Here is a 14321-nt window from a genome sequence, read left to right as displayed (position 1 = left end):
TTTTCAACTGCCAGTAGCCTAGCCTCTGCTTCATCTAGCCGCTTACTAGCGGCCTGGAGCTCCGTAGCATGCTTGTGGATAGTCTCGGCTAGGGGGCTAAGTTTTTCATCAATAACTTTAATAATGTTGGAAGTCATTACGCTCAGAGCTTTAGCAAGGGCAGGGTCAAGCCCATCTGCGGTATTAAATTAAGCCTGGTCGCCATCTTGTGTGTCATCGCCGGGCTCGGACGAGGCGTCTTTTTTGCCTTTATTTCCTCTGGTTCTTCCCATCTTGTAGAAGGACTGTGGCCAAAAGTTTTCCAAGGACATAGCCTGTTATGTTCATAACAAAAATGTCTTGTAGCGCCCGAATGTTGTCAGGATAATGAGAAAATTAACACCGAGTGGCACGGAGCTCTGCCAAAAGCGTCTGCTCAACTCACCGCCATCACGTGACCCCCTAGCAGATGTTTTTAAGCAGCAGATCTCCAGATCTTTAGCAGACGTATTACAGACGTTCAGACGTCTCCGAGACGTATTGCAGATGAGCAAACTATGTATTTAAGATGTCTTGCAGATGTAAATGCAGACGTCAAATAGACGTAAACCAGATGGATTGTGCTATCTGGGATTCGTTCGCCTTACTGTTTTTCGCCTACTATATAGTATGGCAGTATGCGATTTCGGACTCAGCCTTGGTCTTCATAAAACAGTAGGCGAGAAATTCCCGGCTGGTGCACTATTTTCACGCAAGATTTGGACGTGCGTATACTAATGTTGCGTCCGAATATGCCTACTTGCCTATATAGTAAGAGAAAACACTATAGTACAGATATGTCCGAATCCTCAGTATTCATAAAAGAGTAGGTGAGAGAAGTGCTGCAGCGTAAAGTTAACCTGTAAGATGCTACACATTTGTGATTTTGCTGTGAAAATGCAGTGATTTAATATGTCTAGCTTAAAGGGGAGCTCCACGCACACACGCGTCTTCGACGTAGACTTAACGTTACATATATTAAAACCATACGCATGTTACAGATGCTTTTTAATGTCTGTGTAACGTGCCCTGTCATTTTCTCGATAAGTATTGCAAATGAGCACATCACAACATGAAATACACATCACAGTAATGTAGCTTACGTTTGTTAATATGTGGTACAAACAAGGGGCAATCTTCCGGTCTCTCGTGAAACCAACACGGAAGTGACTAAAACTGCAATTCATCGACTGGCCGCCAGATGCTGGCTCCAAAACAGAGCAGAATCTCATTGAGCCCCATGTTAAAATGGACAACTTTACAGCAAAATAAAACATGTTTACAGCCTGTATACAACAAAATTATTTTGGTCTTTATAGGTAATGTTACCCTTCATGACAACTGTGAGGAGGGTGATTTTTTTTATAACTCACCCGTTTAACTTACATTGAGCCTTAAAATTCTGCAAAATATTTGCATGGCCACTTGAGTGACAAGTGGTTTCAGCCAACCGGGCGCCTCAGCTCCAACCACGTCCCGCCTCTTTGTCCACTTACGATTATCCGGGAGTGACGCGCGATGCCAAGATGGCGACGACGGGCTCCGCCTAGTTTAGGCTTCATTTTTACTCTTCACAAACCTACAGGTGACGTCACGGACACTACGTCCATATTTTATACAGTCTATGGGTACAAAGCATTGTTCACTGCTTGCATAGATACACAGGGGCGCAACTGCACATTTTCTGAGGGGTATGCAAGATCAGTATTGGCGCCCTCCATCGGCCACCCTAATATAGAAAACACACAACAAATAAAACATCCGCAGACAAGTAGTATATTACCTTTGGAGTCATTCTGTTTTACATCATGTGAAGGTGACAATCAGATTTGCATCTATAACAGAAGCATAAAGGTTTCCTTTTACAGAAACACTTTTCCAACTGCTTCACACAGTGTAACAGATACACAATTCTGAAAAGATAAATAACAATCTGAAAAATAATGAAACAAAGGAGCAAAAAGTAGTAAAAGTACATAAAGTTTATGTTCAGACATACACAATAAATTAGGGCAGAAACTAACGATTATTTTAATAACCGTATAATTGGATGATTGTTTTTTGATTAATCGGATAACAGGCTAAACAGTTTTTAAATTGATCTTTTGCTTATAATAACTAAATAAAACTTCAAATAAGGCTATTTATTGTATTCTTTGAAAAGTGAGTTTCACTTATGTAGTCTGGAATTTTGACATTTAAAACCTTTAACAAAAAAACTTCTTTAAAAATCGCAAATATGAGTAACAATCGAGTTGTAGCCAATTAGATGTGCTGATGAGGAAATAAACTTATTTTGATCTTTAAAGTTATACATTTAGATTATTCCCTTTCCTTCAACAAAAAGTATTATTAACATTATTTATTATTATCAGTATAAGACGTATTACATGATATAGGCTACTCGTATAACGCAAATATACAAACGGTCTTTGTTTTTTTTCCACTTAGGCCTACTTTAAAACGAATGCTTAGTGTGTGGTTCATTAATATTTAATAAAAACACAACAATAAAATAGCCTATGTTAAACATACCTTTACTGTGCACCTATAATTTTATTGAAAAAACGAAATAAGATAGATAAACAGATATTATAACGCAAATAAATAAAAATGTCACGACTCAGGTCAGGTCGGGGTAATTGTCTGCACGGGAACGGTCTTGTTTTTGTCGAGCACGTGGAAACCGTCTACTGACGGCTGACCACGTGCTTGGAGTCTGCGTCATTGTTCCCGCCCTCGTGTCTCCGTTAGGGCTTTCCTTGCACTGGTGTTTTTCCACTCAGCTCTCACACTCCTGTTCTCACTTCCCTCATTAAGCCCGCTTGTTCCCGCAATTGTCCCACACCTGTTGACTATTCCAGCCCATCTAGGTTTCCTTTATAATCCCTTGTTCCGTATCCTGTGTCTGACCGTTGTGTGTCTTTCCACCTCAGACTGACCTAGGTGCTGCTGCGGCGGCTCACATATAGCCCTAGCCTTAGACCTAGCCTTAGACCTAGCCTTAGACCTAGCCTTAGACCTAGCCTTAGACCTAGCCTTAGACCTAGCCTTAGACCTAGCCTTAGACCTAGCCTTAGACCTAGCCTTAGACCTAGCCTTAGACCTAGCCTTAGACCTAGCCTTAGACCTAGCTCCTCTGGTCGTTTTGCCTTCACAAACGTGCTTCTCTTGACTCTGTTTTCCTTAGCCTTTCCAGTGTATTCTCACCTCTCTCCCATCACGTCCCAGGTCTGCTCTCTGTCTCCGCAGTTTCCGTTGGCGTCCTGGCCGGTGTTCTGCCAATTTATGCATCCCTATCAAATTTTGCTACCTCCATACAAAACAGGACTAACCCCTCCCCCAACCCAACCCTTACACCCAAATAACCCCTCCACCAACCCAATCACAACACAGGGTAGCACAAATTTATGGGTAGTATAAATTGGGAGAACACCGGCAGCCTCGCTCCACACCCGACCTAACTACAGTCGCATCAGTGTCGCGATCTCCGCCACGACCTACCACTTCTCTCTCCTCGTGAGAGTTGGTTCGAGGAAGACCCTCGAACCCAGACGACTGATCTCTTACCCCGGCGGTGGACTCTCGACGCTCTCCGGAGGTCTCAACCGTTCCGGTGGTGTATCTTTCTGCTTCCCGCGACTGAGCGTTCCCTGGCTGTTTGGATTATTGACTGTTACCTATTACTAATAAAGCTTGTTTTCCCCGCATTTGGGTCTCTCTCAGCTTTGTCGACCATGACAAAAAAAACCTTTGGATTTCCCCCTTGCTTTAAGCATTTTTAGTTTGTGGTTCACATTTTATGAAAACAACATTAAAGTAAAACAAAGATAAACTCACTTACATTGAAAGCTCAAATTATTTTTTTTATTAACAAACGTTCTTTTGCGCTCTTGTCTCTGTCATCTTGTCATTGCGCTGTTTCAGTGTCCACACGCATTATCTCCGGTGCTCTGTGCTGTGCGCTGTTTCCAGAAGACGCAACTGCTCGCGTTATGTGAAGGACACGGACCGGACGTTCAAACTGCACAGCTGGCGTTGTCATATGAGGAAAACGCGGCCGACGATTAATGAAGAACCCGATAATGCGTGATAGTGGGAGACTTAACAGCTTTAACAACCGTCTCAGACTCTCCCGAATGTAATTATAAAGTTCCTTCACAAACAGATTTATTTTATAAGCGACAAATTATGTAGGCCTAGAGGTGACCTGATATTGTATTAAAATATAAACTACCTCTCAGGCAACGTTAAATCAATTGTTTTTTACTTGTTAATTTACTTTTCATTTTCATGTTCCGTTCTGCGCTTTGGGAAGTTTCTTTGCTCGATCCATCTGGTCATTTGACAGAGTGATTGGTTGACATAACTTGATTAAATAAATTATATATTTATTGAACTCGTTTAAAATGCTAGACACTAAACTAAAACGTTTTAGATAATGACTTTGTCGTTATATTTTTTATAACGTTTCATATAAAAAAACGTTAAATAATATTTTGGCACAATGGCGTCCCGACTTGTGCGGCGCCCCTATGCACCGCATATACTGCATACCCCATTTTTGCAACCCTGCATACAAGTAATGTAAATAAACACATTTACTTAAGTAACTAAACATAATGTATATATTTTATTTATCCATTAGTACTGTTGATGAATTCAGGAACATTTGAGTTGGATAAACAGCTAGTTAACACATGTGCAACTACCTCCACATTTAAATGCAGTATTGAGCACAAATCACAGAGGTCACTTGAATCTTGTTTGACTGTTATAGGGACAGATGAGCACACTCGTTAAAATCATATTTTGTCTATAAACCACACATAGACAGAACAAATAATGTTGTATATGTTTGGGTGACCTAACCTTTTAAGACCCTAAACAGCAATTGTTTAAAGTATGAAATCTATGTATACAGTGTGAAGTAAACTTTGAAAAATAAGCAGCTTTATTGACAGATTTGCACAGGGTAGAAGAAAATTGTACAGGTCATTATAAACTTGACATTGTTTAATAAAAGAAATTAAATGCTGACAAACTGAAAGTGTCAAACATTTTAACCTGTTGATTTGTTTTATAGGTAGTCATGATTATGGAGGGCAGGCACACGGATGTTTGGAGCAGAAACAGCAGCAGCCAGATTGTCCTGCACTTGTTCTCCCACTCTTGCTTGAAGGTTGTGGGGTTCAGGGGGGCGCCTTCATTGTGGTCTTCCTCATTCTCTGGCTCAACAACGTCCCCATTGAGAAGAGCCACATTGTGAAGCACAGCGCAGCACGCAACAACCTCAGGCACTTAGGAAGAGCTCACCTCTAGGGCCTTGAAGAAAATAGAGCGCCAGCGTGTTTTCATCATGCCGATCGAAGGCTCGCTCTACAATGCATCTTGCATGGCAAAGACAGGCGAAGATGTCGACGGTGGTCAGCTGCTTCATCCAAATACAGCTGAAGAATTGGCACAGCTGTGTTGAGATTCCAAATACAGCTGAAGAATTTGCACAGCTGTGTTGAGATGGCAGTAGGATATGGGGTTCAACGCCTGTAGATACAGCATAATTTGTTACAACAATAAATTGAAATAAAACTTTGATTTATGTGATGTATACCTGTATATGTATTTATAATTGTTAAATTCATTTATTTTCTTACATCAAATTTACATATTTTTTATTCATGTTTATTCTATAGTTTTCTGTAAATAAAACATATTACATTACTTCATGCATTGTGTCATTGCTTCACTGAAAACGTATGCATTGACATTTTTGTAGTCTGTATTAATGCATAGATGGCATATGGCAATACAAGTACATTTAGTTGCCTATTTTAATACAATACATCATTTTCAGGAAAAAAAATATAAATATTGGTCAGCACTTATCAATAATATTGTGCACAAGTGTAGGTGTGGGCTAGCAATGCATTTCTAGGGTACACTTAATTTTGTAAGCAATAATACTTAGGCTATATTCCTTGACAATAAAATCAGCAGTGCTCTCCTAAGGCGAGATCCTTTGTGAAGGCATTACAAACATGTTGCAAATGCTGAGAAAACTCATGGAAGGTAAATTTATAGCATTACTGATGTTAATGCACCTGTCTCTCATAACTTAAGTTGTTGCTTGTTATTACGTCACATGGTTAATCTCTGGCCCATGTACACTCCTGTACAGTAGGTGGCGGATATGCACCACAAACGTAATTTGCTCCCCGCCATTAAAAAGGAAAAGAAGATCATCAATATGGCGGAAAACGGCCAATCGCATTCATAGGCCCTGTCCCAAATGGCGCACTTCATGTGGACTTGCGGTCTCGTGAACTTAAACTCGCCAAGTCTAGGAGTCCGTAGGGTGTCCCATTTGTCTTTTTAGCGCTCAGAAGTCTGCTCGCGAGCGCCTCCTTTGTGCCCTCGATGCGGTCTTCGGCGAAGCCCGCATTGATGCAGACACCACTGAAGTCCCCTACCCAGGAATCCTTGCGAACGCCCAATCACAGAACGGATGGGAGGAGTGTCGTGGATGTCAGATCATATACGTAAACATGACGGATACATTTTTAAATGTGTTTTGATAAAATTCTAAATTAATTTATTAATTAGTTACTTATTCACATTATTGCTTATTTATTTTCTATTAAGCAAGCTATTCAAGAATAAAAACTTTTAATGCAGTGCATTTTCTTAAGGTAATAAGCCATGTTTTGTTGTAGATTTATATGTTGTCTCTGGGCTCTGTAAAGCTGAACAACACAGCTTCTGTATTATAGAGAAATATTAAATAACAACATATATGCATATTAAGAAGTGTATAAGAATAGTGTATACAAATAAATAAATATGCATACGCAGTTGCATTTACGTCATGACAAATGAATGCATTACAAACACAAGTATCTACTGCATAATGCTCGGGTGGCATATCAACATATGAAATACAGAATAAAAACCGGCAGCTCCTGTCCTAAATAACAACAATGGGACAACAAGTGTGGTCGACTTCACGCGGCGCTGCGCAGACTGATCACTGATCAACGAATGACAACAACCGTGAGTGATTAGAAAGCACCGCTTGCTCTTTCCGGTGTGATGACCTCAAGTCCGTCCCAGAATGCACTCCCATGTTTCCTTGTGGACTCGTGCCTGCTGCCCTATAGGTCTGCACTTCCTGATGTCACCAAGTGTGGACTCGAAGGAGGTCCACAAGATCAGATCTGCACCATTTGGTACAGGGCCATACTACACCCATTCAGGCAAAACAGTACGTACCCATTTAGCCCTCGTTAAGTAGGTACTTACTGAAATTGAGTACCTACTCATTGAGTATGCCATTTCGGATTCAGCCAATGAATGGCGAGGAATGCAACGCTCAGCCGCTCTAGCGAAGGAAGTCCCGCCTTCCAGTAAAACAAACCAATCAATCAATATCGACTGACGATTCTCTGGAACGGCGCTCTCTTGAGGCGCTTGCCAGCCTGTGCGCAGGCGCAGTAGATGAGGAGACATCGAAAAAGGTTATTTTTAGCGCAATTTAAGTTTAGAAAACCAAAGTCATGATACAGTTCATGTCATGTTTAATTATTGATCGGAAATACGCTGTTTAATTGTCATTTTTATCAGCGATTTTAGAAACATATCTGCCTTACACCATTCAAGTAGATAGGACTGTGGACTTGCTATGACGAATAGCTGCCCAGAGGCGTTGCAAACATGCCCACCGAGTGGAACGACTTCCATAAACGGACTTTGCTAATAATACGCCTCTCTATGCTTATAACGAGATTAATACGGGGAAATGATTTGTCTGCGTTCGGTGACTTTCTAAGGGAGCGTTTATCTATTGAAGGCTTGAGAGAAAAGGGTTGAATTGTTGCAAAATATCCAAGCTTTCCTACATTTCACAGATTTGTGGTTTACCCTTTAAAAGCAAACACTCCCTTCCCTGTCTCTTTTGTACCCGCCCTATTTCTTTTCCACCCGCCCTATTTCTTTTCCACCGCCCAGTCCATTACAACATACAGACAGGTTTACCCAATGTGCTTCTACACACAGTTTCTCAGGCTCGGGGCTGCTGCAGCTGAATTGGGAAATACTTGTTAATCGGGAGCATTCAGAGTATTATTCAGCATCTGTAATCTCAAGCAACGTTTCTTCGCTACAAATACATTACAATAACAAAGCAAAATGTCAGATCCAATGAACCAGCCTGGTCAGATTTCGTCGTCACAAGGCCTTAACGATGGACATTCTGCAACGTCCAAAGACTCGAAGTTTTCCGGTAAGATATTATCGCGATATGCAACTTTAACTTTGAAAATATTGATTGTTGAGAATGTTGATTTATTAACATTATAAATTGTACAAATACAATAGAATTTGTTAGTTTGGGCTGATATGTTAAGGACAATATGAATTGATATATGATATAGTATAGCCTTGTGAGTCAACGTTAAAAATGCTTTAAAGGAAACACCAGATTATTGTAAAGCCTACTCCAGGCAGGGTCATGTAATATTCCTGCACTGTTTATTCCTCACGAACACTTTCCAGTCCGCCTCTTTTTCTTTCATGGTCAAAATGCAATAAAATTGTTCAGTGCTTTGCAGTTTAGTATTCATGCTGTCTTGCGAATACGGTGCTCAGAACGAACCTGTTATCATCCAAAGCCTTGAACTGACGTCTATTTTTAGAAAAGGCCCTCGGAAAAATACGGGGACACATAATAGCCTACTTATTTGAACCTGAAATGGGCACATGATGCGGCTCAGCTGATGCTCTGCAGTGCAGATGTATTCGAAATTGGAGGACGGTGTAAATACAACGATTTAGCCCAACTACAAGACTGGGCAAGCTAGAACACTCCCATTATACGTTACTTAACAAATCTGTGTACGTTTGTTGCTACCTCGCTAGCGATGTGATAGTTCACCCAAAAATAAAAAATTTGTCATCATTTATTCAGCCTCATGTCATTTCATACCTGTTTAAATTACTTTGTTCTGATGAACACACAGAAAGATATTTGGAAGAATGTTAGCCATTTTCAAGTCGGTGACATCATTGATTGCCATAGTAGGTAAAATTAAATGGTAGTCAAAGGTGCCCCAGAACAGTTTGTGTTCCTAAATTCTTCAAAATAAAAGACAGTATTTTTTTCCTACTATGGTAGTGGATGATGTCACAGAACTGAAAATATGTTATTGTTAACATTCTTACAAATATCTTTCTTTGTGTTTAACAGAACAAAGAAATGTAAACAGGTTTGAAACAACCTGAGGGTAAGTAAATGATGATAGAATTTTTATTTTTGGGTGAACTAGCCCTTTAACATCATAAACAAAAGTTACAGTAGTATGCGGCATGCACACTTTTGTAACCCCAATTTAACTTCCGGTACACATTCACAAACAATAAAGTGCCTGTAGATGTTTTCTGATAACAATCAAAGGAAACCGAGAAGAACCGTTACTTCCCAGCTAACACAGTTACATTTCGATGACGTACCTGAACCGGACCATATTCGCTGCCACGACGTGCTAAATAATGTTCCAGCGACGTAACTTTGTGATTCCCATATTCGTTGTGACGACGTAACATTAGACGTTGCTGTGACGTTGTAAATACCTCCTGAAGACATATCTGGAACGTACCATATTCGACACACTGACGTACCAAATAATGTTTCTGGGACATGATGAGCACGTCCTAACGACCAAACAGTCACGTTGTTAAAATCTTTTTTTTATTTCATTTAAACAATTATCATCCCTCACATGGAGGATTAAATTAATTTGTGATTTAATCTGTGCGTTAGGTAAATGAAATGACCGTTAACATTTAAAGGCGCAGTTCTTAATTAACAGCGGCCACTAGCGTTGGATTTGCCACGAATCGCTCAGTCCAAAGACGACGGTGGCCACCACAGTACAAAAAGATGTCGTTCTCATGTTGACGCAGGTAAGAGATTTTGCGGGAATTAGAAAGACTGTAGAAAGAGCTGTGACTTATGTATTACATAAAATAAAAGGTTTGTGGATTTTAAGTTTAAAAAGAAAGATAAAAGTCAGGCAGGAGCTAGGACCTACGTTAATATTATAAAGACTTTACAGCAGAGACGCGTTAGGACCAAGTCTTTTAGCAGATATGTACTCACAGATATCTGGAGATACTTTCCAGCAGAGAGAGTCGTTGGAGAGAAAGATCGTCTAAAAATCACCTCCGAGGAGGTTGCTTTGATTCGGATCAGTATGTGAGTAACATACCAAGATATGTTGTTGTTGTTGTAATATTAGCTGTGTGACGAAGCAGTTTTGAGCGTCATTGTTTATCTGGAACCGCTTTAATATTGTACTCGTTCAGATACTTGAGAGTAGGGCTGAAACGATTCCTTGCGTAACTCGAGTTATTCGAATACAAAAAATCATCGAGGCAATTTTTGTTGCCTCGAAGCCTCGTTTAATCCATTTAACTACAGTACAGACAGAGCACTGCGTTTCCCCACGGACCGTTATTACTGACGCACAGCCCGCTAAACTCTATTCAGCTGTGTCCCAATTCGGGGATACAACCTTTTTAGGTTGCAGACTTAAAAACGAGGACTTGTTTTTCAAAGCACACAGCCTCAAAAGTCCAAGAACCGAACTGAAATGAGACGGTCCAGCATCGCAGAGGATTTCCTAATTGCGTCAGGACACAGCAGAGACGTTTCTGACTTTTTTTTTCAAATTAACAAATACGGAGCCAGAAAAATTATATTTTATTTTAGAGAATATGACACGTTTATGTAGATTAAAACAGCCCAACAGTATATTAAATTAACCAATCTTACAAATTTAAAACACAATATAGCACCAATAATGTTAATGAACAACATCCATGGATTAAAGTGAAAAAATGTCTTCTGACTGAATTTTTTATAAGGCCAAGTCATATTCCTTTAACCGACACTTTATTTAAATAGTCAAGACCAATATAGTGTTTTAAGGGGAGATGTTTTAAATCGCTTTCATATTGCCAGTTTGCACATTTTAAAAGCTATTTTAATCTATGAAAACATTATACTTACATTGACAAATAATCAACCATCTACATAACTTCAGGGCATGTTTTTCGGGGCTTGACATTAAGCGTTGTCATGTGGTTGTCCTTCGGACAAGTACATTTGTCATTCCAGGGCTCTAGACTAACTTTTTGCACTGGTTGCACTGGTGCGCCTAACTTTTTTTCTTAGGTGCACCAGCACAAAAGTTAGGTGCACCCAAATTTTCAACCGCATCGCATTTAACACCGTTTTACAAGTTCACTTTTTTTTTTATCGCTGTCCATAGGCAATATTGACTTGTAAATGATTAACTAACAATCTGGTGAACATAAAGTTCTTTATTTGAAGCACAATTCTACAAGAAAGCAGGGCTCTAGACTAACACAGGTGGCACTGGTGCTACCAAGTTATTCAGTTGGTGGCACCAGCCCTTAATTTGATAGCACCAGAGTCGTGGGGTGAGGTAAGAAAAAAGAATAACTAAAACTTCATTAAAATGTGTTTAATACATTAATAAATCAATTAGAAATAAATACAAATCATTGTTTATGATTGAATTATTTTTATTGTATATGTAAACTCTCTTTCAACACTTTACCATATTTAAAGCACATCTTTCTTAAAGCTACTTTCTTCCTTTATTTGTTGTGAACGACTCCTATAAGAGAACACAATTCCTTTAATATCAGTAAGTGTTTTTGGGCCCGTCCGTAGTTGATTGATGAACATTATAAACAGAGATCTTTATTATGCTGCAGCCCCTTTAAGAGCTAGCGCAATATACTGGATCACGAGTTTTGTTTCCCAACTGCTTGGTCACGAAACAAACTGAATACCTTTACAAGGTTTCTTGTTAATATGGGAATTTTTAGGTTATTTTGTGTTAATATGTCCGTTTCAGAGTAAGAAGGCGTGAAAGAGAGCTCCGTTTAGTATTTTGTGCTCCGACTCTCTGGGCGCGCGCATCGCAAAACAACCCTGCGAGACCTGAAGGCTTTTAGTGATTATTCTTCATGAAAGCTGCATTGATACACGTTTGGCTTCTATCAATAGCGACTCACAAATAAATAGTATTTAGCGTGATGTATAACGTTTTTTATGCTTTGCAGTATTGTTAGAGATCTTTATACAATAGTTCAGTGCTTAAAGTTTAAACACGTGTTTCCTGCATTAGCTTCACATGCATACAATACTTGCAACACATTTCGTTATCGTTGCTGTTTTGTACCTTAGCAGGGGAAATTCTTGTATTCTGCATATTTATTTCAGTTGCAAGATTGAGCGCTTCACTCGTCTGCTCTTTCGGTCCTTCGCCTCTTACCCGTAACAAGCGAATTACGTCTTTGGGGGCGGGGCACTGATAGATAAGTGAATGGTTGAAGGAGGGGAGACGAAAATGAGTGACTGAATGCGCAGCTTGCGCAATATAACATTTATTAACAATTTATAATACGCAAAAATTATATATTGATCAGTTTGACAGTCGCACCGGTGCGACCATTAAGAAAATCTTGTCGCACTGGCAGGAAAATTTGTCTGAAAATGAGACCATTTAGTTGCAGTCTAGCGTGTCAGAGCATTGGTTATGATTTTCGGACGGATCAGGCCTTAATTTAACATTCTTAATGAAAAAGTTGTCAATCGTTCTTTTCATCTTCTCTCATCATCCGCAGCTACATCCACTCTGTTTATCTGACGGGCCTAGGCTACTCACCTCTCTGTCTGACTGCAGCGCAGCATTTTCAAACGTATACACATGTACAGGAATATCAGGACCACGGCCAATCAGAGGGGGGTCCGCCCTTCACTATCTCTGATTGGTTTAGACCACGACATGGCCTAATGTGTCTGTTGTTGAACCACAGGGAGACTTTCGCAGAGACTTTTTTTCCCTCGAACGGCTGGTCGCACCGGTGCGACCTCAGATTTTTTTTAGTCGCACCATTGAGAAATTAGGTCGCATGTGCGACCAATTACGATTTACTGACGATTTATTTTTACAAAATGAGTTGAAACAAATTAGAGAAATGAACAACTTCCCTTGCATTATTTCTTAAATGCTTCACGTTTCTTTGTATAATATATTTTTTATTTCAAATAACAAAACTAAACTGCAATTTTATACCAAATTAATAATAGAAAAGGTCTCTTTAATATGAACAAACTTATACTATCTGTGCTTTTCTTGGATTTTGTTGCATTAAAGAAATATCAGCATGTCCACGTTTAGGTTTGCAGTGAACATGGCGGCCCCTGCTGTTCAAAAAAAGTATTGCGATTCAGTTCACACCTCAGCCGATTTGAATCATCACACATTATAATCGATTTTCAACCGGCTCACGGTGAATCGTTACATCCCTAGCTGCAGCCCTAATTGAGAGAGAGAGCGAGAGCGCGTTGGAGCTGAAACTGGAGAGCGAGCGAGAATGCGTTTTATTCTTTTACTCGATGATGAATAAACTTTCAGTTAATCCGCGGGTCACATGCATTCTGCACCGGAGAGCACGATCCGTACGGATCACAGATCTTCCTGCGATCCGTTTCACCATGATACCGCAGCGGAGAGGGAGAGAAAACGTGCGTTGTAGAGTTGTTTGTCCGTTTAGAGCTGCTGTACAAAAGATGGCGGCGAATTCAATGTATGTAGGGCCGCTCTGTATGTAGATATAAATAGCTTATTCTAAGGTATTACAAACTTAATGGTTCATTACATAAGGTTTTTATACACCTCTGAAGAAATAGTTTTGTATATTATATTGTATTTCTGATCACTCTGGTTGAGCTCCATGATCATATATTGAGATGGGAGAAACTTGCAGAAGGACAAAAGTCACTGCAACACTCCACAAATCTGGGCTTTATTGCAGAGTGGCCAGACTCGAGCCTTTGCTCAGTGAAGACACATGAAAATTTGAAATATGCAAAGACGTACCTTTCAACGAATCTTTCAATCTGTCAGACAAGATTCTCTGGTCTGATGACTTAGTTTCATGCATAATGTCTGGAGAAAACCAGGCACTGCTCAACACCTGTACAATACAGTCTCAACAGTAAAGTGTGGTAGAAACAGCATCATGATGTGGGGGTGTTTTTCAGCTGCAGGGGCTGGGGCATTTGTCAGAGTAGAAGAAAAGCGGACAGGGCAGAAGGTTCATTCTCCAACATGACAATGATCCTAAGCACACAGCTAAAACAATGCAAGAGCGGCTTATGGACAACTCTGTCAATGTCCTTAAGTGGCTCAGCTAGTGCTTGGGCTTGA

At 40.0% G+C, this 14321-nt stretch overlaps 1 protein-coding gene across 1 annotated transcript in view; it reads left to right on the top strand.

Moving 5' to 3' along the window:
* The first annotated feature begins 8020 nt into the window (after positions 1–8020).
* Positions 8021–14321, top strand: part of rtn3 (reticulon 3) — an 80146-nt gene continuing 73845 nt past the window's right edge. The window contains 1 exon segment of the mRNA XM_057340038.1: positions 8021–8296. Coding sequence (XP_057196021.1) covers positions 8203–8296 — 94 coding nt within the window. The 5' untranslated portion in view covers positions 8021–8202.

This window comes from Triplophysa rosa, linkage group LG1 (assembly GCF_024868665.1).
Source record: "Triplophysa rosa linkage group LG1, Trosa_1v2, whole genome shotgun sequence".
Taxonomy (NCBI): domain Eukaryota; kingdom Metazoa; phylum Chordata; class Actinopteri; order Cypriniformes; family Nemacheilidae; genus Triplophysa; species Triplophysa rosa.
Note: the sequence above shows the minus strand (reverse complement) of the source record. Positions and strands in the feature narration are given on the sequence as shown.